The 27,820-nt window shown below is 41.0% G+C and overlaps 1 protein-coding gene across 1 annotated transcript in view; it reads right to left on the reverse strand.

Moving 5' to 3' along the window:
- Positions 1 to 7,757: 7,757 nt before the first annotated feature.
- The window catches only part of LOC147888300 (D-xylose-proton symporter-like 3, chloroplastic), a 44,738-nt gene continuing 24,675 nt past the window's right edge, over positions 7,758 to 27,820 (reverse strand). Inside the window, exons 11-14 of the mRNA XM_087393128.1 lie at positions 15,642 to 15,722; positions 15,364 to 15,462; positions 8,706 to 8,843; positions 7,758 to 8,357 (exon numbers count right to left, since the gene is read on the reverse strand). Of these exons, the coding sequence (XP_087249254.1) occupies positions 8,220 to 8,357; positions 8,706 to 8,843; positions 15,364 to 15,462; positions 15,642 to 15,722 (456 nt within the window). The 3' untranslated portion in view covers positions 7,758 to 8,219. The remainder of the gene's footprint in view (positions 8,358 to 8,705; positions 8,844 to 15,363; positions 15,463 to 15,641; positions 15,723 to 27,820) is intronic.

Consider the following 27,820-nt stretch of genomic DNA (forward strand, 5'->3'; position numbering starts at 1 on the left):
CTCAAACAAGGAGAGAGACACACAGAGACACTAAGAGAGAGAGAGAAGTATGTATGTATGTATGACATACATACATATAATTTATATAAAATATACTATATACTATATTTTATATAAGATATTATATATATTTATATCTATAAAAAAATACTAGAGAGAGAGAGAGAGAGAGAGAGACACACACACACACACACACACATGTATAAATGTGTATATTTATATTTATTTTATATACATATATCTCTTATATCTATATATATCCTACTTATACATTTGTACACAAGGATATGCATGAAGGAGGTTCGGGGAGCTTTAGAGGAGGGTTTTGTAGGTACAATGGGAGAGGAGGGCTGTAAGACGTATCGGTCATGGGGGGTAGTAGAGTTCAAACAAGGAGAGAGACACACGGAGACACTAAGAGAGAGAGAGGAGTATGTATGTATGTAAATATAAATTATATATATATAATCCTTTTTTAAATACTTTTTAGTTAATTTATATTTTCGAGAGAGAGAGAGAGAGAGAGAGAGAGAGAGAGGTGAAATTCTTGAATATTTGTGTGTATGTGTGTGAGTGTGTGTGTGTGTTTTTTCCAAATTTTCTTAAAACTCCTCAAAGTTTGAGACTCATAAATGAAACCCTAAATTTCAATAAAGACAATCTATGAACGCAACTTTGAGACCCAGCGGAGCAAGTCTCTAGCCCGTCATAGACGGGTTCGGTTACTACCAATGTCCTAATAAAATATGGACTAATATAAAGTACATAAATCTCCATGAACTCTATGTACTAATATAAAGTACATTTCATTACCATCATGGTTATTGCTAGTCTCACTTCTAGCACTTGGTTACCTTCAAGGAATAATAGACGGTTTTAATAAATACAAGAAAGAATATAGTTACTTAAAATGAAATTTTTTAACAAACGATCTCCATATAATCTGCTATTATAACAGGTGAGCAGGGTGAGAGTTATTTGATGCTTTGCATGGGTTAAATTAGGTTAGGTTAGGTTTTAGGTGTGCCGTTGTAGGATAGATTCCTTTTAATAGATTATATTGCTGGGTCAAGGTTTTGGGGTTTCTTCCCTTCTACGTGACTTCCATCGTCACGCGGACACAACGAATTATCGAGGATAAGTTTGTAGCAAGGAGGCTTGAAGGAACTACAACACAACCTACATTACAAGTAGGTTGCAATGAGAAGACCCAATTTGCAAGAAGGCAGTCAGCCAACAAGTTCGGACAGTTCAAACAGTCTACCACTTTTCAATGTTGCTGAAGATTAACAGAAATTGAACAAATGAATATGGCTTCTTGGCAACGTTCAGCCACTTGACCTCTACAAAGAAAAATGCTTGACGTCTCTAACATTGAAGCCTCTACGTCAACACACAAGTCAGCGCAACGAAGACAATGAATGGCAGCTAGGTTCTCATTCTGAGAGGAAATCTCTGGGGATCTTTCCACTCAGTCATCATCAGAAGTGTCTTAGCTGTCATCACCTTTGAAGAATATGCAATAGCAGCGGCATAGTTGGGCTTTGTGGTCATGGACCTATATCTGAAGGTTTAGATGTTCCAACAATGACAACTCAAACAAAGTCAACATTTTGTTGCAGATGGCACACTACTCTCCATTAATCAACAACAATATAGCTTTGCAATAGTCGACAAGGCAATCCAAAGACTTGGGCTCAAGGCGAGAGCACAAGGTTGAAAATAGAGTACGTGTGTCTATCGTGAGTATGTACACACAGACTTAATACGTGAAGCATCATGCATTCGGAGAGCCACAATCCTCTACACTCACCTTCGTGTGGAATTCCATGATAATAGGCATCTGAGTGAAGAACTTGACTATACACATAAACTTCATCGACCGGTTATTACAACAGCCAAATAATGGGCATTGAAAGGTGACCGTTAGAATGGGCCAACGCAATGATAGGGAAACACTGTGACGTGTAGAACGAACGAGCTGAGCATCAACGATGGAAGAAACGACCAGGTGCATCACGAGACGAGGGAGTAGAGAACAGCTGAGGGAGTAGAGAACAGCTGATGGCGTACAGGAGAGATGATGCCTTCTGTGTATATGTCCTTCGCCCTAACCCTACCCACTGAATCACCCTCGCCACCATCCTCCATGTATCTTCTCCATGACCTTACACTATACACTACTAACCCTATCCCTCCCTCCAGCTCTCACACCCACTCACCTATGGCCTTATGAATTCCCCTCCTTCACACACCTCATCCCTTATACTTCCTCCTTCACACACCTCATCCCTTATACTTCCTCACACAACCTTCTCTTAATTTTTCACCCACTTCTTTTGTTTCCACCACTCCTCTCCCCCCTTCTCTAACATTTGAAGAAAATAAAAGACAAGTACAAACCCCCTCTTATCCCCTCCACCCGCTTCCATATCCCCTTCCTCCCTTCCTTTTCTTTACATCCCTCTCTCCCATTTACCCTCCTGCCTTTTTCATTTGGTTTTACCCCCTTTCCCTTTCTACTCTTCTTGTGGCATTGGCATTTCACTTAGCAACGGATCTTTTTTGTACTCGTGGGCAATCACATTCATCACATACACCATTGTGCACCTCTGACATAGCAGAGCACCCCCTCATGGATGTATTCCTTCACATTCTACCTCCTTCGCATGGCACCTCTGTAGCATGATAGCATGAGCTACTTATCACTTTTCTTCGTAGCTACGATGATTTGTGGGAGTCTACACCATTTCTCAAGTATGCATATGATGAGCTAAGTGATGTACTTCAAGGTTCATGGATTGCACATCATGATAATGTCTTTCAATAGTCCTTACACTCCAGGGTTTGTCGCGCTTCTTGCCACTAGTACAAGATCATCTTGACTTCTTTCACCCAAAACTTCATTGAGATGTCTCGCAGTACGATCCATGTTCTATCCCACGTGACACGGCACCCCATGATTTATCCTTACCATCGAACACCCCTACAAGCCTATATGATTCTTCACTGATCATTGACATCCTCCTTCATCATCAAGTACCACCTCATTCTAATATGCCAAAGAGACTTCTCCCCTCTCATCGTCACATCATTTGAGTGGATGTCTCTTCCTTCATCGATCGACATCTTGCCTTTTTGATCGAGCACCCCTTCGATGTCCGATGTCTTAGAGACTCCTCCCTCTTTCACGGTTGCATCATTTGAGCGAGAGACTCTTCTTTATTCCATGGATACTTCATTGTTAGATCTGGAGGTGTTAGCTCCATTTTTCCCACTTTGAGGCCTTGTATTTCTTGATTTATGCTCATCATCAACCATTGCTTCTTAGCATCTACGTGTGGGATATAGGCATGTACCCTAGAGTTTCATCTTATGCTTCATTGATGCCATCTTCATTGACATGTGCATCATCAACACCACCTTCAATGACCTCTTGGTTTCATGTACCTTCACTTGGAGAGCCATTTGACTTTCCTATTTTCATTTGGGACCCAGGTGGAGTAGTGTGTACTTTAAAGGTGGGGGAGCCTCCCTCATCTCTGTTATCATTGACATGGATCGTGCTTTTCATCGACATATCCTCATCAGCCACAGCATTCCCCCCTTGATCCATATTTTTCTATTCCGTGTATTTTGCACTTGCACTCATGTACTTTTCACATTCTTAGGACAAAATGTACTTTAGAGGTGCGGGCATGTTAACCCATTTATAGGATTAACTTATATGTCAAATTCCAGCTCGACATATGTGCACATTTTGCACTATATTTGGTGTGCATATATCATATGGTTTGGACCATAGGATAGGAGGATTAGATCCATCTCCACATCCTATTGGTTACAATCCATTCATCCTCTCATTGTATGCCACATGGCACAAGGGTTAGCCTTGTCTATCTATATATTGAGAGAATGGTGACTGATAGGAAGGTTGTGTGCAGGTGCATCAAGTTGGGATCCACTATGTTGGGAAAGAACCACCCACCTTCCCATGTGGCCAATGCCAACCTTCCTCCCTTTGTGATGTTAGCTTGGGATATACGATTTCATTGAGGGCTAACCTCTGTGGTGTAAACTTGGGATATACGATTTCATTGAAGGCTAACTGCTCCAAGACTACCTAAAGCACTTGAATTCAAACAAGTTGGGGTACAAATCTAGGATGATGATCATCAACACTTCGTAGTGTTAAGGAAACCTAGCATCCCAAGAGTAATCTACAAATTGCAAAGACAAAATTGGAAACAATCATAGGAAGACTGACTAAACTCAAAGTCACACTGCTAGAACTTATTTAAAAATAAAAAAATTGGAGCATTGAAAAGTACTATCTCATGATCATCTTGCTTTGGAAAAGCAAATATGACAATAAACATCGTTGAGTACTTTTTGGATGCAAACATAGTGCATTGGAATTCAAGTGTCTCGTTGCATTGGTAACACATGGCTTGCTTGAGTACAAAGATGTTTCGAAAATAGATTATTCATCATGAGAAATTGGAGACTCTAGGTATAGTTGAAATTTTATATTGTGCAAATTTTAGAGCCTTTCATCAAGCATGGCCAATAATTGCCAGGCATTGCCCACATTAATCTTCAAATGATAAATGAATTTATGGCTCATTTAGATAATTAATGTTCGAAGTCGAGGAGCTTACATTCTTGTCTTTCTCTTTGGATACACTTTAGGAGGAATTTTAAGCCTAATATGATTAAAGAGGGTGATTTTGTTTCTTTGGGATGGAGGCTATTTGTGAGGTCTTTTGGTAAACTAGATTAGGATGCTATTTGGCAATTATAGGGGTAGGTATTAATGTAATTTTTGGTAATTGCACTCAAGTTTGCTAGTGGTCACTTTTTCCATCACTCTATGAAGGTGGTGGGCAAGCTCTGTCTACATGTGTTGCCAGTGTTTGAACTATTAAGTCATTCTCACCAAAGGGCGCTTACTCAACTCTGGTTTCTTGTGAGTCCTTAGTATTCTTCTTGAGAAGGCCTTGCTATTCTAGGACTCCTATCTTTCTAGCTCCCTAATTTGTTGGCCTTGCCTTGCAAGGGTCTAAGGGATGGATAGATTAGTTTTTCTGCTAATCAATTTAAGTTTTGGTTTAGTGGTTGTTTAAGGCTTTCTAATCTGCTCCTAATGTGTTGTTGGGGTCAAGTTTTTGTCCTCTTGTGGAGATCCTAAATGCTTTTGTCTTTTGTTGGGTATTTCTCTCTAGAGATGGAGGCTCTTATTGTCTCTTGCATGACTCCACTCTTGCTAAAATAGCCATGTCCCCACTTTTATTTAATGACACACACACACACCCACACCCCCCCCCTCCCTCTTTGACCTCTTTTGTCTCCTCTTTCACTTATTTAACCTATATAAAAAATCTTAGGAGGCTCAAAAGGAAACATGACAAGATAGAAGGTGAAAGACAAGCCATACCATTTCATTAGAGGGTGCTTTCTTAATTAGGCAAATACAAGATCAACATCATCTTTTCCCAGCACACACGTCATTAGTCCATTGATGCAATCTACTCTACCAATCACATAATTTCTCTCCATAGCACTCTTCTCACATTACTCTAGTACTCTATGGCACCATATTTCTTAATACCCCCCTTTTAATCATATGTGTGTGTGTGTGTGTGTGTGTGTGTGTGTGTGTGTGTGTGTGTGTGTACACATATATATATGATTTACTCGGCTCTGTTTCCCAAGTCACAGATTTGGGAAACATTTTTGGCTATTTGGCAGATTTATGAGGCCTTTGTCTCAATACTCACTATTTCTCTCTTGGGTGAGATATTGGGCCCTTTGGACAATCTAGAGTGAGCATAATTTGGCATACTTGGGTTGGCAGATTCACAAGTCATATGAATCTTTCCGAGCCTCATTGCGGCAATCCTTATATGATGCCTGCCATGAGGGTGATATAGATGCTTCTTGCGTAGAGCTTTTCTCTTTATGTTTCTGATCATTGGGATACTCTCCATTTTGGAGACTTCCCATCTTGTAAATTTATGAGCATATAAATACAGCACTCGATATTACTAAAAAAAAGTGTGTGTGTGTGTGTACATATATATATGTGTGTGTGTGTGTGTGTGTGTGTGTGTGTAATGACATTTGAAAAGGCACTGCCTTAGTGGGATCCCCACCTTGTTTTTAAAGAGGCAACCTAGATTATGAGTAATTTGGTAATGGTCTTTTCTATGTGTTTTAATAGGTTAGGTGGTAATCTATAATTCTTTCCAAATCAAGCTTGGCAACTGCTCTTTGTCTTCCTAAATTTGTTTATGCCTCATCTTTATAGAGGTGTTATCAATGGTTATTTGGGTTCTCTATTGCTTTTTTTGCCATGGGGTTCTCAGTTGCCTTTGACTATCCAAACTCGCTTTGTTGTGTGTCTCTTTACTTTCTACTAAATTTTTTCATCTACATAAGCTAGGCATCATGATCGTAAGTCCATATAGGGGTGGGTTTGAGCTTTATCATGGCATTTGCTAAGGAGGCCATGACGACATTTGTTCTTGAACTCTCTTTGTTGCAAGGAGTATGTATAGATTTGTTTGTAGAAAGTTGGCTCCTTACTTTATATTGGGTAGGAGAGCTTATGATCACTACTTGTAGGTTTGCCTTTTCAATTTGGTGATAACATCAAATTATTATTTTGCCTTTAGTGTTTTACTAGATACCTTATGTGGTGGCAGAGTCAAGTTTTGTCCTCCTTCCTCCAAGCTTTGATTTTGTGATATAAGCACACCTTCGTCTTCAGTGCCTTCATTCATGTTACAATCTTTGCAATTTCTTTTCTTGCATGTTCCTCATCTATCTTCATGGGGTCTCTCGTCTTGACTGAGATCCTTTGCTCATTTTGGATGAATTCCATGCCCTCAATGTTGGTCTTTGCCTTGTCCTAGTACACATTTAGCCTCCCTAGTACACATTTAGCCTCCCATCTTGCAATTGGGATTTTCTTCAAAAGTTTAACTTTTTTCTATTCGAAGCACCTCGACTACAAAACCTAGGGAAAAACTACAGAGATAATACTTGTATTGAATAAAACTTCAAGACATACCCTGCCTTCACCATCACAACTACCACTTCTAGCACTCCTATGGTCATCATCAACAAACATTTGAACCTGTCCATAGTCCAATAAAAAGCCCTTGTCCGCCGGTAATACTTGATTGTGAACCTTAGTCCGATTTCCTCCTCCTTGTTCAAATACACATGTAATCTCATGAAGTCCATGCTTTGTTGTGACCGCCAAAGCTTTTGCTAGTGTCAGCACTACTAATGTCATAGTGCTCCACTGCTTTTGTCCCACCATGATCGTTGAACATCACTATTGTTTCTCCTCTACTCTTTTACTCACTTTCACTTAGCTCGATCTTCACTCAGCTCCCAACAACCTCTATACTCATGTCCATGGACCACACCTACTTGAGAGTTCCATGGAAGAGGAGAAATCTTAAAACTTGGCTTGGGCTTGTCGCATACACCTCCTCCACAACTTTGCTATTGCTAATCCCACAGCTTTCCCCTTTTGTAAGTACAGGAAAGTACCATAGGAACCCATGTGCAACCATAAACTAAATAAAAATTATTACGATGTCGCATGCTTGATTATGATTGCGTGAATAAAAGAACAAAATTCCTACCCAACATTACACAACCAATCGTAAAAAGAAAAACAGCACCTCGTTCTTCAATTGGAAGGGACAACAATTATCCTTCACAATCATTCATCTCGTAGTACATAGCAAAGCAGTCCTCTTGTATTCCAAAGAAGAATCTAGCAGCTTACAGTACCAAATATCTCTCTCTCTCTCTCATTCATGCAGCACCTGAGTTGATTCATAAAGCTCACAAAAAAAAACCTAGGTGAATATTTGAAAATTTACAAAATTGCTACCTTTGAAGTCACACTGACACAATGATAAAGTTGTTATTTCTTTCCTTCTTCTTGGAGCAGATAGCCAATTAAATCCAGAAATATGCCCGAAGTCATCCTGGAAAAGTAACACATCTAGTGCACTTTTAGCCTTATAACAGACACCATATGTTGAAAACTATAACTCCAACATGCTTGGCAAGGACTAGATATAATGACATCCTAACATTGTCATCAGCACCCAATTTCGTGTAGATTACTTTACATCCACACATATGCATAGCGTCATCTCTAGTTTCTGTCAGGACTCTAGAGATGAAGTAGCTTAATTCTTCAAGAGTGTGGCTTCAATCTCCTCCAAGCTGAGTCCCTTGGTTTCTGGTACAGAAGATATGATGAACACTAATGCAATTACTCCAATGACACCAAATCCAAAAAATGTTAACGCTGCACCCAGTAAATCCTGCCACCCATATACATCAGGTCAATCTCCAATGTTAAAAAACATAAGCAAGCCATGGACTCTTCAAGTTCCAACATTGCCAATTGAAACAAGTCTGTTAGGCATAGAAAGTAGCCTTCTCAACAGTGAACAGCTACAATACTCAATGTGAGCCACCTCCCATAAATTCCAATCCTCTCTTATTTTCTTCAACACAATCAGAATATATTATTCTTTTAAGGTAGATTGGGTACAAAAGTTTCTCTAAAGGCTGAATGACCAGCTTACAACTTGCAAAACTGAATAAATGGCTACTTCATATAGCAGAACTCCTACACACCCTCTGTACAAATATGGGGAAGTGTGTACCTGAATGGGAGCAAATGCGAATGTAACGATAGCATTTGAAGCGAAATTCACAAGAACTGCAATGCTCAGTGCTCGGCCCCTTGTACGCAAGGGGAAAATTTCCGAAACCATCAGCCATGAAATTGGCCCAAAAGAAACCTATTATCAATGGAGACCACTATTTTACTCTCTCTCTCTCTCTCTCTCTCTCTCTCTCTCTCTCTCTCGGAAGAGGATGGAAAAGGACAAAGGATAAAGGGGAAATCATACATATGGGAAGGCAACTCCTCACACTATGCAAGACATCTCAAGGATGAACCGTAGGTGACTATGGGATCACGAGCCCGCATGCAAAACACATGATTAAATATATCAAACGTGAGGAGACTTTCTTGAGTCTGACCACAGAGCAATGTCTATAGGCATAATACGGACAAGTAATGCTGTGAAAAACAAGCAGACTCCCACACATCCCAGGTTAAAAATGGATTACAAACAGGCTCACATTTATGAAAAGGAAATAGAGACAGCAATGAAGCATGGACAAATGCCAACTACATGTCAAGAAATGAGCAAATACATAACAGATATGCTGCTGTCAACAGCCCAAAAATTCTTCACTAAGAGCAAGGGAGGAGTGTGGGGATGCCATGTAATCACTGGTATGATCAGGACTGTAAGGATGCAAATAAAGTGTGGAAAGCAGCAGACACAGCAGAGAAAGAAAACAAAGCACATACCTATAAACAAATAGTAAGGCATAAATGATAAGACAAGGATATTTCTCAAGAGCAAACAGCTTGAGAGCTATGAGGAGCTGAATCCCAGGAAATTCTTTCAGAAATTGCATGGAAACAAACCTCAAGAGAGGAAAGCGCAATGGAAAGAAATGATATAGTTTGTCAAATGCCTTCAGAGAAGGGGAAGAGAAAATCAAACACAGTTACACTATCAAGGCATCAAATGAAATTATAACTGAGGAGAAAGGCCTGAAAAAGCTAGCTAATGGAACATGCAAGGGTTGGTAGCAGAAATGCTGACATGGGAGGGCAAGAAGACAAAGAAAATGCTTACTTTGCTTATTAATATGGCTCTGGAAGAAGGGTTTCCTCTAGAATGGTGGCAAAGCTATATGGAGCAGAAAATCAGCAAATAGGCAGAGGAACAAGGGACCAGAGCACAATCCTAAGCAGGATTCCGTCCTAAACACTCCACAGTTGACCATCTAGTGGCCATTAGGGCTGTAGCAGCAGGAGTCAAACATAAGAAGGAAGTTGTCTATTGATGCTTTGTTGATTTCAAGAAAGCATTCGATACAAACCCATGTAAGAAATTATGGGAAAGGCTAGAAAAACTTCCAAGTCCCTCTAGAACTCAGAGAAGCAACATATCAACTATATGAGAGAGTTTTAGTAGAGCTAGCACAGCCACTAGTAGATGGATCACGTTCCAAGAGGAAAGTTGTCATAAGCAGAGATATAGGGATGAAGCAAGGATGCTCCCTCTCACCAACACTTTTTGTCCTTTACATTGATGATCTAGAAGAGTGGATGAAGATACATAGCAGGGAGAGTGCAGATTGCAGGATATGCTTTGATAATGCTTACCTATGCGGATGATGTGGTAGTCTTCACAATGAGCAAGGAGAACTTGCAAGCACACTTAGATACATTGAGAAAATTTGCAGACACAGGGAATACAGGTCAACATAGATAGGACAAAAATAATGGTGATTGGATCACGTAATAAACATGTGGGTGTCACCTTTGAAGGAGAGCCCCTAGAGACATTCAACACATATAAATATCTGGGGCTGGATTTCACAGACAACAACAAATGGAATGCATGTGTGGAGCGGAGAATACTAGAAGGCCTAAAAGCGTTATATAGCTTCCAAAATAAATGCAGAAAATCACATCTGTAGGATTGGGAAATGAGAAAAATTCCCATACACTACGCTTGTGCAAACAATAATCCTCTATGGGTGCCCAGCCTGGCCACTTATTGGGAAAGGATAGAAATGGTGCATAAATGTTTCCTAAAGGGGAATTACGGGAAGTAGAATGAGCAGCATCTACTCCTAAAACGTAGAACTTACACACACATCAGGGATTGTTATGAGTACAAAAAAAAAACTTCTTAAAAAATCTACTGCAACAGCCAGCGAAAAAGCTAAGGAGCTACATTTAAAGAAGTTTTGGAACATCGCGACAGTACTATGGCTACCCCACAAGCTAGCTCACATCATAACAACTTCTGTAATATCTAATCTCACAAGATGTAAGGGATCACTATCAATTGATAGTAATTGCCAGTCCCATAAATCCTGAAGGATCTCATGGGGACTTTAATAGAATCATATCATCTCTCTCTCTCTCTCTCTCTCTCTCTCTCTCCCCCCCCCCCTCCTCACGAGAGATTTGGGCTCAAAAATTGCCTCATAAGTTTTTTATTCGAAATGTGTAATTTCCTCGACTGTAGGAGGGAAATCGGGTGGTAAAATGGGATATAATGAATAGGTTTCACTCTGAATTTGGGGAGAGTCCCTAATTTTGAAATTCCATACTATATTTATTTGGAGACTTTGAAGGGTGACAATTCCTCCAATGCATCTCAAAATACAGCAGATAAGTCAAAGAAGAAAAGATGCAACTATTGTCGCAAGCCAGGGCATGAAATTTCAGAATGCAAGAAGCGCATTGCTTCGGAGAAAAAGAAAGCAGACAGTAAATGCCTCACATGCAATTGAATCCCACGAGCCAACAGATGCCTCACATGCACATACTCTCCAAGATGATTGGGCATGGGCTGTCCATTGCTCCTTTGATCCCTCCAAAGTTGATGCATTCTTTACTGCTAATGATGCTCAGTCTATTTTGATAGTGGTGCTTCCAAGCACCTCACATCTTGCAGACAGTTGTTTCATTCCTTAGCTAATGCACCTCGAGGGGGGACTATCACATGTGCTAATAATGCTTCCTATGCTGTAAAAGGAATTGGAGATGTGCAGCTCACATCCATTTCAAGCCATCCTGTCACTTTGACAAATGTTCTTTTTGTGCCTGGAATTGAAGTCAACTTGATTTCAATTTCAGCAATTGCCACTTCAGGTTTCAAAGTGATTTTCGATGGATACAGATGCCTAGTATATGATCTTCGTGATGGCAATGCCATAGTTCTCACTGGCACTTTGCAAAAGGGGCTTTATCATCTTGATCATTCTTGCCCAAAGAAGGTCACACATCAGCTGTTGAAGTTGGCCTATGTACTCTTTGTTGAAATGCTGACAAACAGCAATGTACCAGATCATGGCAAGCAAAACCTGGTTAATCACCAAAGCTCGACCTATGGAAGAGAATTAGATGGAGCCTCAATACAAGAGGTTCAGCTGCGTGCTCTCCAAGGATGGGACCATGTGATGCTCCATGGTGATATCAATCCATGGGTGGTCTCGCCGTTGTGGATCCAAGAGAAACCAAGGGTCTTTTGCACATCAGAGTTCTCTAAACATGTGTAGGAAATCAGACTGATTTGTTTCAATTAATCCTAATCTAAGAATATTATGTCCATTGGACATAACGTGGCTAGTGTTAAGGAACTCCAGTTGACCTAAAGTCATGTATCCTAACCATGGGACAATTAGAACATGAGGTAGAGATGCCTAGGACACACTATGCATATATAAGTGAGGGCATCATTTGTTCATTCTCGGGAGCGGGGCCTCCTAAGAATACCCAGCTCGGATAGAGCTCCATTAGGCCTAAGTCTGCCTAAAGATACTTATGTGTAAATGGGGCTATGTGGTGTGGCACATAGTCTTACTAGGGAGTGTGGTGTTTGGGGTTGTCTAGCCTCTACCTCAGGGGTGATCCATGGATCTATGGTTGGGAAGTGTGGTACTACCCTACAATAGATGTGTCCGTGTGTGACCTTTGGTGGTCTTGCACATTAGTTTGAAGGTTGTGTGGTCTTGCGCATTAGTTTGAAGGTAGAGTCGATCTTGAACATCTAGATTAGTAGGGACTAACCTTCAAGGAGGTGTTTCATTTAGTATGAGAGCATCTTCAGCTTCAATGCACGATTGTGTCTGCTTAACGCTGCAAATTTTTGTGAGAAGACAAAATAAGGAGAGTTTGGTAATGTGAATTACGATCGCTTGTATGCTGACTTTTTGCTTCAATTGTTTGGTGTTGGCATTTGCTTGCATGTTGATGTGGTTTGATGGTTCATCAAGCGTTTGTTAGACATGAAACATGACTAGGCTTGGTGTGTGAAGCTTGTGGCGTATGCATGCTCATAAGTCGCTGAAGTGATAGCTTGAAATTGTCTTTGGCTTTGTGGTTGCCATGACAGGTGGAGTTATTGGAGGATTGATGGAGGAGCTGCATAGCAGCACAAGTGCATGAGGGACATGAACGGCATCTCTAGATGATTCACAGCTATTTGAATGGATTGTTGGCATGCAGGACATGGGCAGCATGTGCAGGTCAACAGTGGCTCCACAAGGCCTTAACAAATCTGTGGGGGTAGGTAAATTTGTTGCAGAAGCAAAGCGTCTACCAAAGCTAGGAGCTGGTCACATTTCATGTGTATGCATGACGCCTAGAAAGGTTGTGCATGTGCATGCAGCTTCATGCATATGCATGACCTGTGTATTCCACTACATCCTAAATCCATCTAGCGAGTTGCTAAAAGACCATTTTTGGCCCAAAAGTGACGGTGTTGATGTTAGAGGTCAACATCTTTTGATGTCACTTGTGAGAGAGGGCTAGTGCTTGTGGGTGTGCCTGCCCAATGTGAGGATAGGTCAGTCCGGAGAGAGGGCCTCGTTGTGGGTGTGCCCATCCCCCCCTGAGGACAGAGTAGGATAGAGGGCAGGACTGCGTGGCTATCCAGTGCCTCTTGCTGGTCCATGTGCTGCCACGATGGCCATTGAGGATCCCGGGAGGGGTGCGGATCTATGCGGGTATGTCAGCCCTGTTGTGCTTCCACCGGACAGCTTCTGGAGGCGCCTCTTATAGGCCCGAGATCCAGGCTTTGGAGCAGGGGGTGTGCTGACCTGCAGGTCGGCCACCTTGGTTGGAGAGCAGCCCCCATAGGCGGGGGGTGAGCCCTCTTTATAGGGTTGTGTGCAGCCCTAGAGGTGGGTCAGCCCCTTGTATAATCGAACCTCTCCCATGAAGAGGGTTTCCTTGGAAGTCCAGATGCGACTATTGGAACCCAAGAAGTCTTCATCTATGTGGGAGTACATCAACAAGTTACCGGAACTTTAGCAGGAGATTCTCCAAGTAGGGAGGCATATATCGTCCAACGATATGGCCATAACTCTACTGTCCTAGTTATGCTCTCAGTATGGGGCCTTCTCTTCGTCCTTGATCACAAGTGGTAGGATGAATGAGTTGACCTTGGGAGGAATTGGTTTCGATTGTGCTTGATCAGGAGGAGCGCTTTGTAGATCGTACCTATCAGAGTTAGCTCGAGGCTTTAGCAATTGAGCACAAAGGCAAAAACAGTTGGCAGTTGAGGAACAAGAAGCACTCACGGCATCTCGTATGTGTAACCGATGGGGCCAGAAAGGTCATTATTGGCAGTGTCCTGAAAAGAACGTTGAGGGGCCCAGCACAACCAGTTGGCCCATGTTACCGCCACAATGACGTATACTCCAGCCTTTTAGTAGCACGAGGTAGGTTCTAGCAGCTGGCTTTTCATATCCAGATGGAGGATTGCTTGTGGCAGGGGGATCTGCCAGTCAGGTGCAGTAGGAAGGGAGTCTATCATTGAGGCAGGCTTTCAAGCAGGACCTCAAGCCATAAGGAGCTGACTCATGTGGCAGTATGTTACCAATATGTATTTTGTTTGGACGTTATGACGTGGCAGATCCAAAGGGGGTTCCCTAGTGTTCTGCTGCAGCTATTGTCTGATGAGCTGTTGAAGATTTGGATGGCTCAGGAGATTGCTAGTGCGGGAATCCAGACACAGTTGATTGATCCTTGTGAGTTGTTATTTTCCCGTTGTCCTTGGAGCGCTGAAGTTCATTGATCTGGTGACAATGTATCAGTATGGACTTGAGAGGGGGCTATCTAGCTCTAAGATATAGGTGTCCGTGCAGTAGTAGTAGCAGACCTTGCACCGGTGGTAGTATCAGTTGGGTAACTGTTCTAGTATCTTCTGTTGGAGTACCAACAGTTGGATTGTTTTACCAGATGATGTATAGTCCTCTTGACCTGGCTTATTCCATCCAACACTTGATGCAAAGATGAGATAGAGCGCCAACCACTCATCTTGCACTCTAAGGTCAAAAGATCCGAAGGGCCACATTATTGGTCATACGACACATATCAATTGCATATTAATTGGGCACAAATACATGGAGGCGTGGAAAACATAGGATGAAGAGTGTCTCACGACGTTGGCACATATGGAAAGACCAAGACATCATGTTGAGGGGATAGAGGCATTCCATAGTCCTCTAAATCATCACATTCATACAATTCACAATTTACATGGAGCTTTCAGTCGTCGCAATAAATTATTGTTTCTATAAGGCAAAAGAGAAAAGGAAATCTCAAGCAGCACGTCCATTTATCAGGATATCACAGGGGAGTAACTCTGGATCTATTCCTGCACGTTCTATTTGCCCATAAAAACTTGTCAATCAAAAAGCCACACATGAACTCACCTGATAGCAGCTCACATAAAGAAGAAGAGAAATCACGGCCAGAATTGGATATCCTTGTCCAACAGAATAGTAACCCGCAAGGAGGAAAAGAGACAACACCTGCAGTGATGTATGTCAGTCGAACCATGAAGAGTAATACACACCCAGTTTAATAACGTAAACACGTCAGGATAAGGGAGCATAATAATGCACACAGGCACAACACTAGATAATATATAGCCTCAATGTAGTATGTGCTACCCAAAATAAACACAAGGAAACAGAAACTGGGAACTCACAAGACCACTAACACCAACAATCAAAAGAGGCCTTCGACCCAAGTCATCTACTTTGAATACTGCAATGGCAGTCATCAACAACTGCACAAAGAGACGGCCAATGAAAATTGAAGCTTTAATATTAGCTATTTTTCCAAATATTATAGCCAGAGATGTTAACCTATAAAAGTGCATGCTCATTCTAATATTGACTCATTGACAGACTTCTATTGTTGCTCATGCAACTAAAACAGAATGCAAACAGGAAGCATGGGGCTTAATAACATATTCAAATGATGAAACTTAAAACCCCGTGTTGTAAACTTGTATTCTGTTCTTGCTTATATTCCAAACAAATTTCAACCGAAAGTAACCAAACTTTTCAAAGCTAGTGCTGTCAAACTTGAAGCGGGTGATCAAACCTAATCAGTTCATCCACAAATATGCATCCAAGGTAGAGCTTTATAAGGGTTACAATATTCACTCTAGAGTCTAAAGTATAGCCTCACCAGAGTCAAGAGGCACTGGTCTGGAATGGGTGCATGAAAAAAAGTACAATCACTGACAAGGCATGATATAGAAATACTCTACAATTGTGGACAGCTTTTCACTATCATTTGATGACGAAACTGATATGTTGAACCCAACAAGTACTGCATCTCCCAATTCTTATCTGTAACCTCGCAACAGAAATTCATGTGGCAAAAGCAGTTAACAATAATTCACGAGGGCAGTCAGGAAAGAGTGGACATAACATTTATCACAGCCTCCTTTGTCCAAGCGTCAGAGATGATCTTTACAGTTGTCTTATCGTCAATAAGAAAAAATACCAAGAAGTTGGGGGTTTCACCCACTGTAAAAAGCCATCCAGTCTTCCAAAATGGAAAGATCTCATCACATCTGAATTCAGACCCTCCCTCCTCATCTTCAGTGACAGCTAGATCACCTTCAAAGGGTCTTCAGGAAGATATCATTAATCTCGAGGATGTCACCATATGCTCATAATCCCCATGTGGCAGCCTCTGAAAGTGTTGGCCAGCTCTAGCTTAGTTAGAGATAGTGCAACTCTTTCCATAATATATTCCACTTCACTTTAGATATTAGTTCTATGTGTCGCTTTGTATACTAGGTGGGACAAGTAATTAGACTCTTCCCGCATTCTGCCTTTTTTTGTTTCTTAATCCGTTCTGTTTTCTAATAGACGTGACTAAAGCACGAGACCCCATGAATGCAAGCAACATCAGAGTATCAAAATAGGTCACTTGAACACTTGATGGCCAAGGTACATGGATCAGCACTGGAGATGCACATCACTGAGTATGCAAAGTGGATGGGTACGAGAGTGGCAGGCCAGATAGACTTCATGTGAGATCTTTCCACCTTAGATCACTCCAGACGCTGATACGCTGTTTCATGGATATCTGCAAGGCCATTCATGTAGTACCACCTGCTCATCTCATCTTGCAACTTCAAAATATGCATTAAGTTTGTCATATCTGTGGTCATGGCTTTACATGAGAAGGCCATAGCATGGTTCATTACAAGCATCATGTGAAAGCTAAGACATGAAGACCCACCTTGGTAAAACCAAGGTCATGCTCTCTACCACTAAGGAGACCAAAAGTTATTAACCCTAGCCAAAGTGTGCAGGTGGATAATGTCAGAATGTCGGGTTCACCTTTACATGACCAGGTTCAGCATGATGCCAGCTACTAAGGTACGACTGACCAAAGGGCATGCTTTCTTGCTGAGGTCCATGAGAACATCTTTTCAAGCCAATTCAAAGGAAATAACTCGTCTTTGACTCCCTCTTTCAGAGGAAATAACTCATATTTGACTCACACACAAACTTTAGATAGAGGATGTAAGGATGGTGGGTAGAATAGATTTGAGATGCTACAAGTCACAACACTTGCATGCTTCATTCAAGTTAGGCCTGCCCTACACACAATATTTAACTCACGAAGTTTGCACCTCGACAAAAGACACATCATTGACTACCAAGACTAGCACTATACAGCCTTCTTTGTCTTTCAAATCACCAAGCATTGAGAGGTCTCTCTAGGATCCTCCGTCCAAGAACACTTGAATCAATCCCATGGTGCCATGTGTCCTACAAAGGACCTTATCACATTAGCCCTCTAATGGACCTACCTATAAACCCTTGCATTAGTGTCTAGACAAATAGGGATACTCCTAGATATTAGCCCTTCTTAGTGCAAGCACTACCAAGACCTCTTGGTGTCCTCCTTATATCATGGTCTCGATATTTACAGTTGACATAATATTCCCTTCCCCTTAAGAACTGTTTACATCCTCAAAAACAAAATTGGAAAACCTCTTCTGGAGATTGCTTATCCTTTCCTATGTCAAACTCTCTTCAAGCTATCCTTCCACTTAACCAAGCATTCTTAATATATCGTATGTCTTGTTATTTTTTCTTGTCTATCTAAAATTTCTCTTGGTACATATAGTACAGATGTAGGTTCAACGAGTTCAACTAGGATTTCATTCCAAATGAGATTGCCATCATCTCTGAATTTCCTTTCGAGTCTACTTACATGGAAAATTGGATGTACTCTATAGCCTCCTCCTCCAATTCTCTTAAATATTAGGAATTGTCCACAATACCTAGGAGATAACTTTGGACATTTACTCGTCCTTACGTTTCTAAAACTTATGGCACCCTAAGAGACTCTCTTTTTCTTCAAATTCCAACTTTCTACAATGAGTTTGCATAACTCCTTGCTCATCTTGAGCCTTTCTAATGCTATCCTTAGCTAAGTTAAGCATTTGATTCATATCTTCAAGAAAGTATTTGATTTCTCATTTTCAAGTCAATTGGGACTCTAGGTTGAAATCCATACATCATGAATATAATAAAACTTGTTGAATGTTTGGCACTATTATATACAAATTCTAATATGGATAAATGCAATTTTCAATTAGTTTTCCTTTTACAATATATGCTCAAAGCATACCCTCAATAACCTGATTGAGCTTTTGAGACTATTAAAAGTCAACTCATCTTCTCTGGGAAAGGATCTTTTTATGAGTCTTGACTCTATATGGGCCTTTGTGATTCATAAGAACTCCCCTTTAAATGATGTTGACTTCGTTACAGCCAATATTCTACATAAGAAGGTTTGCAAACCTGGGGCTATGATAAGATCAAGATTAACTTTGTGGAAAGGAAGTGTTCAATGGTAGGGCGGATCAGCCCTAAACTTTGCAATGGAGTTTAGTTGGGTGAACTCTTCACACATGCTTCCCATCCCACTCCTAGAGAGATGGTCAGGGTCTTGAACTCAAGATGACAATATCCTATGCTGGAAGGCCAGATTTGGTAGAATCTAGGAAAAACAAATACTAGAAAAAATGGCTACCCTTCTCTAGCTAATTTTACATAAGGTTGTTTGAATGAATGCCAGGGGTCACAAAATTGGTAAGAGGGATGGGCAATGTAAACGTTGTCCTTGCCTAGGGACTAGAAATATCATGTGCCTAGGGACTAGAAATTATTTTGAGCACCCAAGAGGGCTTAAAGGTTAATGCACGTGAGTTAGACACATGGCAAGAAGCCATGTTAGGTAATGAACCTTCTAGGGGGTCGTGGGGTGATCTAAATAACGAGGTAGAGGGTGATATGCCTATGTGAGATGATGTATGCGTTGAGCATGTGTAGAATCCAAGATCGAAACTGGTTGGGTGGTTTTAATTAGGAAAAGCAAATGGAAAGTTGACAATTTGGTATCAAAGCCTTTGGTTAAGAGGGTATGGATTTGTTATTGCCATTGCAAATCCTGTCGAGCTGATTTGGGGGTGCGCTGTGGAAGTTTGGTTGCAAGATCAATAATATTTTGCTCAAGAATCAGAGCCCTTTTTCCTTCGATGTTCTAGTTTTCATCTCAATTGTTAATCCATCCAGTTGTGTGCGTTTTGATCCAAACACATTGTTCCTACTTCGGCTAAATGATTACCTTGCCCCTTGATTTGCGCTTTTGGAGTTATTGAAACTTGGGTTTTGGTTTGGGAAAGGTTCTTGGCGAATTATTTCCAAGGAGCTTACTATTGTAAATTTCGTATAAAAAGAGCTGCTTGTAGTCTCGCCCTACAAGCAGCTGCTGTAAATTTCGTATAAAAAGAGCTGCTGCTTGTAGTCTCGCCCTACAAGAGGAATCAAACAGAGTTCGACGTTGTGTGATAGTTTTAAATTAGGGAGATACATAGATGGAGACATGAATCAAAAGTATGAGCATGTGTTTGCTTGCAATGTCACAATGAGGAAGACACCATGATCGAGAGCTTGCGAGGTTGCAGCAAAGGTGGATTACAGATCCAAGCTTAGAGAGACTGTCTAATTCATGCCACTCGGAGGAGTTTCTACTGGAGCCTAGTTGACAGAGGACAATGGTCCTCTACAATCTTACGCAATTGCTATTTGATTTGCTTGATCGTTGCTAAACACAACGAGCATTCGATCTACAGGTGGGTATACATGAGGAGTTGAAGTGGTGGTGGTAGATGTTGCAAGCTATAGATATACAGAACACTAGAGCAACATTTGAGGCATAGAGACATGTCCACGTTTTTTAAAAAGGGGTTTCATTGTGGTAACAAAGATTGCGAATCCCCCAAAAAGATGAGTTGGTTCTGATCATTCTCGCCTCTGTCGCTCAAATTCTCATGGCTATCGGACTTATCACTCATTACCGCTCATTGTGACCTTTGCTTCTCAACTTGCTACTATAGGCAATGCTTCTTACCTTGCTAGCTTATGCTCATCTACATACGTCTTTTGCACTGGTTACATTACAAAGCCACGTCACAACAATATATAACGATTGTGTGACCGTTTCAATTAGAGGTTGGCGGTTGTGGCAAACCAACACGTTGGATGATGCATGTGTGGTGGTTTACATTTGCGTGGTCAGCCACAGAAATAAAGAGATCAAAGAGGCTTGACACCCAAAAGATCGAGATATATAATCGACCAGTGAGGTTCCTTTCTCTTGTTATGGCTTGTTACAGCAGGCAGCCTAGGGAGATGTTTGGGTTTTCTCACCCCCCCCTTGAGCCACGTGTCATGAATCTAAGCCCTTGATCTAGTTTCATCTTATGCCCTTGATTTCGTTTGGTATGAAAGATAAGCTTTTGACTAAAGCACTAAAAGCATATAGGTGCTTTTCACAATAAAAAGACTATATACACGTTTCAAACCTATTGATTTGAAGGGATGGTCTACTTGATTTGCAAGTTTGGGCTTATTGGCATGTGAAGATTTGAGAGCCTCGCGACATCACCTTATGCTTTACTCTCACAAGCCTACAAGCTCAACTTACTACAGTGATTAAACTCCCATTTTCTCGAGGTTGGAGAGGCACGTAACGTTGGCTAAGTGGAGAGTGAGAATGTTACGTGCTCTACTTCGGACTTCCTCTAATGATAGTTGTCTTTTTGTGCTGTCCACAGTCTACTGAGAATGTTGGAATCATCCCGCTCAAGGACACACACAGATCCTCTCAGGATCACATTGGCAACTTTTCCAGATATAGTCCTCGGCGTTCGACTACGATTACGACTATTGACATTCAAGTAATATGCCAGTTTCTTATCCATTCGTGAGACTTATCCTCGGCACTAATATTATCGGCGTTTATATCCTCGTTATCTCAATACCCAGAGAAGGGCCCGTTCCCTCATATTATAACTCTTTGGGAAAGGAAGCACGCCACCTCCCCGTCCACACTATGTGTGGTTATAATAATTGTATATTATATATTGTAATATAAATATTTTCAATTACTCGTCCATTCAAAATTTCTTGTTTTCAATCTAAATTCTTACAACATTCCTCTCGTTTAATGCATGTTATCGATGCGAGGAAGCAAGGAAATCCAAGATGGATGCAAGATTGAAAGAGTTGTAGTCCATTTGGCAATATTGTAAAAACTGCAACGAGGATCAGTTATTGTATCGCCTTATTCATGTATTTGTTGGACGTCAGCTTCCAAAATATGGACATCACAAAATCAATACTAAATCACCACCCTTGACATTTGCAGGGAGGATCGGGTCCTAACAGATCCAATGTTGCGTCTCATGTCCACTATTTTACTCATTCTCTTTTTTCCTTAAAAATTTGATAAAATCGTAGAATTCAGCTTCAATTTCGAGTTAGTAGTTACTTGCTCCACGATGAAAAGACGGCCTACCGCAAATCTAGTTTTAAAGATATATGTAGGTTGGACGTTTAGTTCATGATTTTTACAATTTTGTGAACATGAATTACTTTCCTTAGTACAATGGAAAACAAACTTGCCTTTATTTTAGCAGGATCCTTTTTTAATAATACAAAGCAAAATTAGAAAGGCCAAAACCCTAGAGACATGCAGAGTAGCAATCATCGAGAAATGGAAACCGAGGATGATACCTCACGTGTGAACCACATAGTATCGAAAGTTTAACCAACACAACAAGTGTTGCCCAATGGCACGCAAACCCCATTCATTGAACTTGAGGATTGAGAACTTGGACGATGCCTTACAACAGTTCTTGGCTCAACAATTACAGGCCAACAAGGGATATGAAGAGTTACGTAGAGGTATTCATGCATTGACAAATAGATCCTCAAGTGAGGATAAGGCAAAAGGGATAATGGAATCCAAATCCAATGTTCAAATGATAGAAATTGGTGAACCAAAATAGCCCAATCTAGCAAACTATAGGCTAGAAAAATATGTAAAGAGATGTCTCATAGGAACTCAGAGGTTATCGATGGGTGGCTCCACAAGCGAGACGAAGCAAGCCATTTGTGAAGTTCACAATGACATAATGATGATTCGCGAAGAAATGCATATGTTTATGAAGGCTGCAAATGAAGCTCCAAAGACGCCTCTAAATTGAAGCTTCCAAAGCATAGGACGAGAGTTCCCAAAAAAACCAACTTTCCACCCCAAAAAAAAAAATCATGATAGGAACAGTAAAGCAAACAAATAATCAAGCCAAGCAGACTATGATACTTGATAGTGCTTCACCGCCAAGTACCACCATAGAGAAAGTAACCTTCTACGCCATCCTAGGCTTGGTTAGAATGATTCTTGAGAAGAAGGAGAAGGCAAGGAAAGAAGGTTTATGTTTCAGATGCTTTCAACCGCATTTGTGGAAGGATTGTCATAAAAATAAGAGCTGTCACATGGCTGAAACAGTAATTTTAGAATGCAATGCCAGAATGGAGGAGATTCCTAGGGCTGAGGACCTTCTGATGCAGCTAGCGGGACCTCTCTTGAGTTAGAAACTTCTTTATTATGTGTTTCTATTTCTAAAAAACTTATGAATGCACCTAATAATATCCTATCTAAACCCGCAGCAATGGGGTACTTTGATTTTGTCAAAATGGCATGAATAAAGATAAAGGGGTAAAGTTGCGGAGTACAATGTCGTTGTATCGTTTGACTCAACATCAATGCACAATGTTATTAATTTCAAACCGGTAAAAAGAGTGAAGCTGAAAACCAGCCCATCTGACTATGCCTATACAATATGTGAGTCCAATTGCGATGTGGGACCAAAGGGTCAAACAGTTGGAGTTAAGCATCTAAGACTATGCGGAGAAGCTGGACTTTGAAATTACCAACCCTGCTCATCTAGATATAGCTCTTAGAATGGTGTGACACCCTTGTTGCCGATTGGCACAAGCATATCTACAAGTTTGAATTGGAAGGTTATAATAAGTTCTTCAAGGCGAGAAGGATCCTCCTCAAGGTCCTTGGATCTCGACTATGGATGTACAAAAGACTCCATGTGAGTTTTTGTTTCTTTGTTGTGCATTTGTTGAGTCGTCCGGATGCACCAATAGATTCTTCGGCTATTCAAGATCAGCAAATGGCCTCATTAGCCAATCACATTCTCAATGAGTCTTTTAATTGTTTTAAGAACAAATTACCATTCGGGTTACCCTGGAAAGAAATGCTTAACATAAGATTGAACTTATTCCTAGGGTGGAACCCAATAAATAGGCTGAGTTCTTAAGAAGAAGCTGAGGTGCATAGAAAACTCGAAGAAAATCTCAAGTTGGCACATATTCAACCCAATTTCTCATCTTTTTCTTCACCCATGAAATTAAAGGAAAAAAGACGGTACCTTTTGATTGTGTATCAACTATGAAGAGTTGACGTCACTATCAAGCACAACTATACGATGTCAAGACATTGGTTGGATGCATTGCATAGTGCTGTAATTTTTAGTAACATAGATCAGAATTGTCATTACCATCAGATCACAATTTGAGCTCAAGATCTACACAAAGCTACTTTTCGAATCATATTTGGTCACTAGGAGTTTTTGGTAATGGCATTTGGGCTTACCAATGTTCTAGCTACATTCGTCATGTTGATGAATGATTTACTACGTCCATATATCGGGAAGTTTTATTGATGAGATATTGGTTTGCACTAGAAGTATTGTTGAGCATAGGGAACATTTAAGAAATGTGTGCACTACCCTAAGCAAGGTAGCCTCTACATGAATAAGAAGAAAACATGGAAGCTAGCTAGCATCACATGGATGTAACATGAATACAGACATGAAATCAAAAACAGATTTTACTATAATGCGCGTTAAGGCACACCCATCAAGAAACATCCTATGTGCTGTACTTGCAATTGCTATAGTCAGCAAGACAAAAGGGAGTTTCTCATTTGTTAGTTGTTACAAGTACAAAGACCGTACATTGCCTGCAATCGGTGGAAGTCCATCCACCATCTTCGTTTTCTACATCTCGGAGAGAGTGCCATAGTTGACGTGACCGAACCGCTTATGCCATAATCTGGATCTGCCATGGTCCCCGTGCACCAACAAAGCGTTGAGCCGATATAGCCCATGCTCCTCGACATCTTGAGCCACCACCTATCCGTTTTCCTTGGATGTGACAGTGACCTTGCCGTTGTCAAATAAGACCAACATATTGTGCTTGTCCATCTGATTGGCAGACAATAGGTTCTTGCACAAATTCGGTACATACAGTACACCAGAAATCAACTCCTCGTTTCCTGCAATCGTGATGAATGGAATGCTACCGACACCCTTCACAGGGCATGACCGGTTATCCCCATCAGTGACCTTGGAATCAGGATGAGTACCTTCCATGGTTTTGAACCACTCCTTGTTGGACCTGTGCTTTGAAGCTCCACTGTCCATACCAACCTTCCTCTCCTTCACTGATTGCTCCTCAAAGGTGAGAGGCTCGAAGACCTACTGGTGAGCAGAAGCCAAATCGACGTCACATAAGTAATAAAAAGAGAGACTGGAGCCTGGGTATTTGTTGATCATGGCTGATCCTCTCTTGAATCCAGTGTAAAGGCAGGTGGTCGCAAAACAGATCATAAATACAGATTAGGAGTGGCTTATAGGGACTAGTTGATCTCTTTATGCAACAGAGATATGACCAAGGAGCTTTCTATGCCATTTAAATTTTGTTGGGGTATATGCTAGTTCATTTGCCCTCGGTATTTGAGTTATTTTGAGATTGCAGATATTTTCCTAGTATAGGGAAAAGATATTCATCTTGGTTCTCAGCTATTTTCAGTTGATGGTTACGCCTGTTTAGACACCTTTTGTGGTTGTGAGATCGAAAAGCAGTTTGTAAATACAGTTTTAGGCAGTGTTGCACATATTTCCCTAGTATAGGAAAAAGATATTCATCTTGGTTCTCAGCTATTTTCAGTTGATGGTTACGCCTGTTTAGACACCTTTTGTGGTTGTGAGATTGAAAAAAAGTTTGTCAATACAGTTTTAGGTAGTGTTTTAAAAAAAAAAAAAAAACCCTAATCGACTTAAATGGAAGTTGAAGAAGCAGCTTCTAGAGTGGATCCCATAGAGTCAGGACTCCGGCCGACCGCGCAGGTGTCATGCCCAGCAGGCCATACACTGTCTGGTAGAATTACATTATTAGACGATGCCTTGCAACAGATTTTAGCTCAACAATTGTAAGCAAATGTAGGGCAATCCGAGCTCAGAAAAAAGCTTCATAGTATGTCTGCTAGACCATCTCGTAAAGAGAAGAGTAAAGCCCCAATGGGGCCTGAATCCAGTGTTCATACGGTCGAGCCTAGGAGGGCTAAGGTGCCTAATATTGCCAATTATAGGCCAAAAAAGTATTCTAGTCAGATGTCAGACCGTAGTTCCGATATCATAGAGACCTAGTTACACAAATGGGACGAGGCCTTCTCGATTTGTGAAATCAGGAATGATATGAAGAAAATCCGCGAGGCCACCCATATGTTTAATGAGACAGCGGATAGGTGGTGGATAAAACAACAGAAAGATGGAGTGGCATCCACTACTTGGGAGGGGTTTAAAAAAGAATTTAGAAAACACTTCTTAACTCCTAACGAAGCATTCCGAGCTTGAGATCAGTATCAAAACCTTCATCAGAGAAATTTATCAGTGGCTGAGTACACTGATAAGTTCAAAGAAAGTGTAATGAAAATTAATGAACCTCTATCTCAGTCGGTGCAGGTAAAGGATTTTATCTTTGGGTTGAATGATCGAATCAAGATGGAAGTTCGGGCTAAGTATGCGAACACGCTAGATGAAGCAATTGCCATAGCCCTGAACTATGAGGATGCCAAAGGGAATAGACCAAGTGCGTTTGTGCAGGTTGGGACTCGGTATGAGTACCCGAAGAAAACTAGGTTTAAGAAGAAGTGGATTAGCAAAGGGAGTGCCTCACAGCCTAGTTGTCAAGCCAAGCAAGCGAAGCCAGTTGAGACTCCTAAACCAAGTACCACCATTGGAGTGAAAAGAAAAGTAACACCAATGGCAGCCCGGGCTTGGTCAATTGGTCGAAGTCTTCTTTGAACCCAAAGCAAAGAGAAAAAGCAAGGAGAGAGGGCTTGTATTTTGGATGCCTTCAGCCTCATAAGTGGAAAGATTGTCCACAAAACAAGGATCGTCGGATGGCTGAGATGGTAATCTCAAAATGCGATGTGGAAATGGAGAAAGTCCCAGAGCAGAACAGATAAAGATTTAGCTAGCGGGATCTTCTCAAAGGTCGATACCTGTTTTCTTATGTGTGTCTGTTGCTAAGCTAGTAAACAGTGTACCTGATAATATCCTATCAAAGCCTGCAACAACAAGATATACAGCCTTTAATGATACGGATATAATGAAGATGAGGGGACAAGTAGCCAATCATGACGTCATTGTGTTGTTTGACTCAGCGTCAACGCACAATGTAATTAACTCCAAGCTTGTAAAGAGCCTGAAATTAAAGACTAGTCCATCTGAGTATGCATATACAGTCAGAATCGCAAATGGAAGTCCAGCTGAAGTATGGGACCAAAGCATTACCCAGTTGGAACTTCGAATTCAGAACTATGCTGAGAAGCTTGATTTTGAAATGACAAAGCTTGCTCATGCAGACATAACCCTAGGTAACGCTTGGCATTCTAGGAAAAATCTAGGCATAGATTGGAAAAAGCGCATTTATTAATTCAACATGAATGATGTGTTATACGTCTTGTGAGATGAAACAGATATACCTCAAGGACTATTGGTTTCTGTAATGGAAGTTCAAAAAGCTCAAGAAGAGTTTTTGTTTCCTTGTACAGCATCGGTAGATCCGATTGATGGTCCTTCGGCTAGCACTGATGTTACCCAAAATGGAGAAATGGCCAAGTTGGCTGATCAGATAGCAGAGGGGTTCTCTGATTGTTTTAGGGATGTGTTACCTTATGGGTTACCTCTAGAGCGGAATATTCAGCATAAGATTGAACTAATCCCGGGAACGAACCTGTAAATAGACCTCCCTATAGGTTAAGTTTTACCGAAGAAGCGGAGGTACGAAGACAACTGAAAGAATACCTCAAGCTGGGACAGATTCAACCCAGTTTCTCACCTTTTGCTTCGCCAGTGACATTAAAAAAAAAGAAAGATGATACTTTTCGCCTCTGTATAGATTACAGAGCATTGAATAATATCACTGTTAAGCACAGGTATCTGATGGCTCGGATCAATGATTTGCTAAATACGTTACATAGGGCCATAATTTTCAGTAAGATAGATCTTAAATGTGGCTACCATCAGATCCGTATTAAAGCCGAGGATGTGCATAAAACCGCTTTTAAAAGCAGGTTTGGACATTATGAGTTTTTGGTAATGCCGTTTGGACTTACCAATCCTCTAACTACATTCATCAT

The sequence above is a fragment of the Dipteris shenzhenensis genome, chromosome 22 (assembly GCF_047967505.1).
Source record: "Dipteris shenzhenensis isolate YYH24624 ecotype China chromosome 22, Dip_SZ_1.0, whole genome shotgun sequence".
Lineage (NCBI taxonomy): Eukaryota > Viridiplantae > Streptophyta > Polypodiopsida > Gleicheniales > Dipteridaceae > Dipteris > Dipteris shenzhenensis.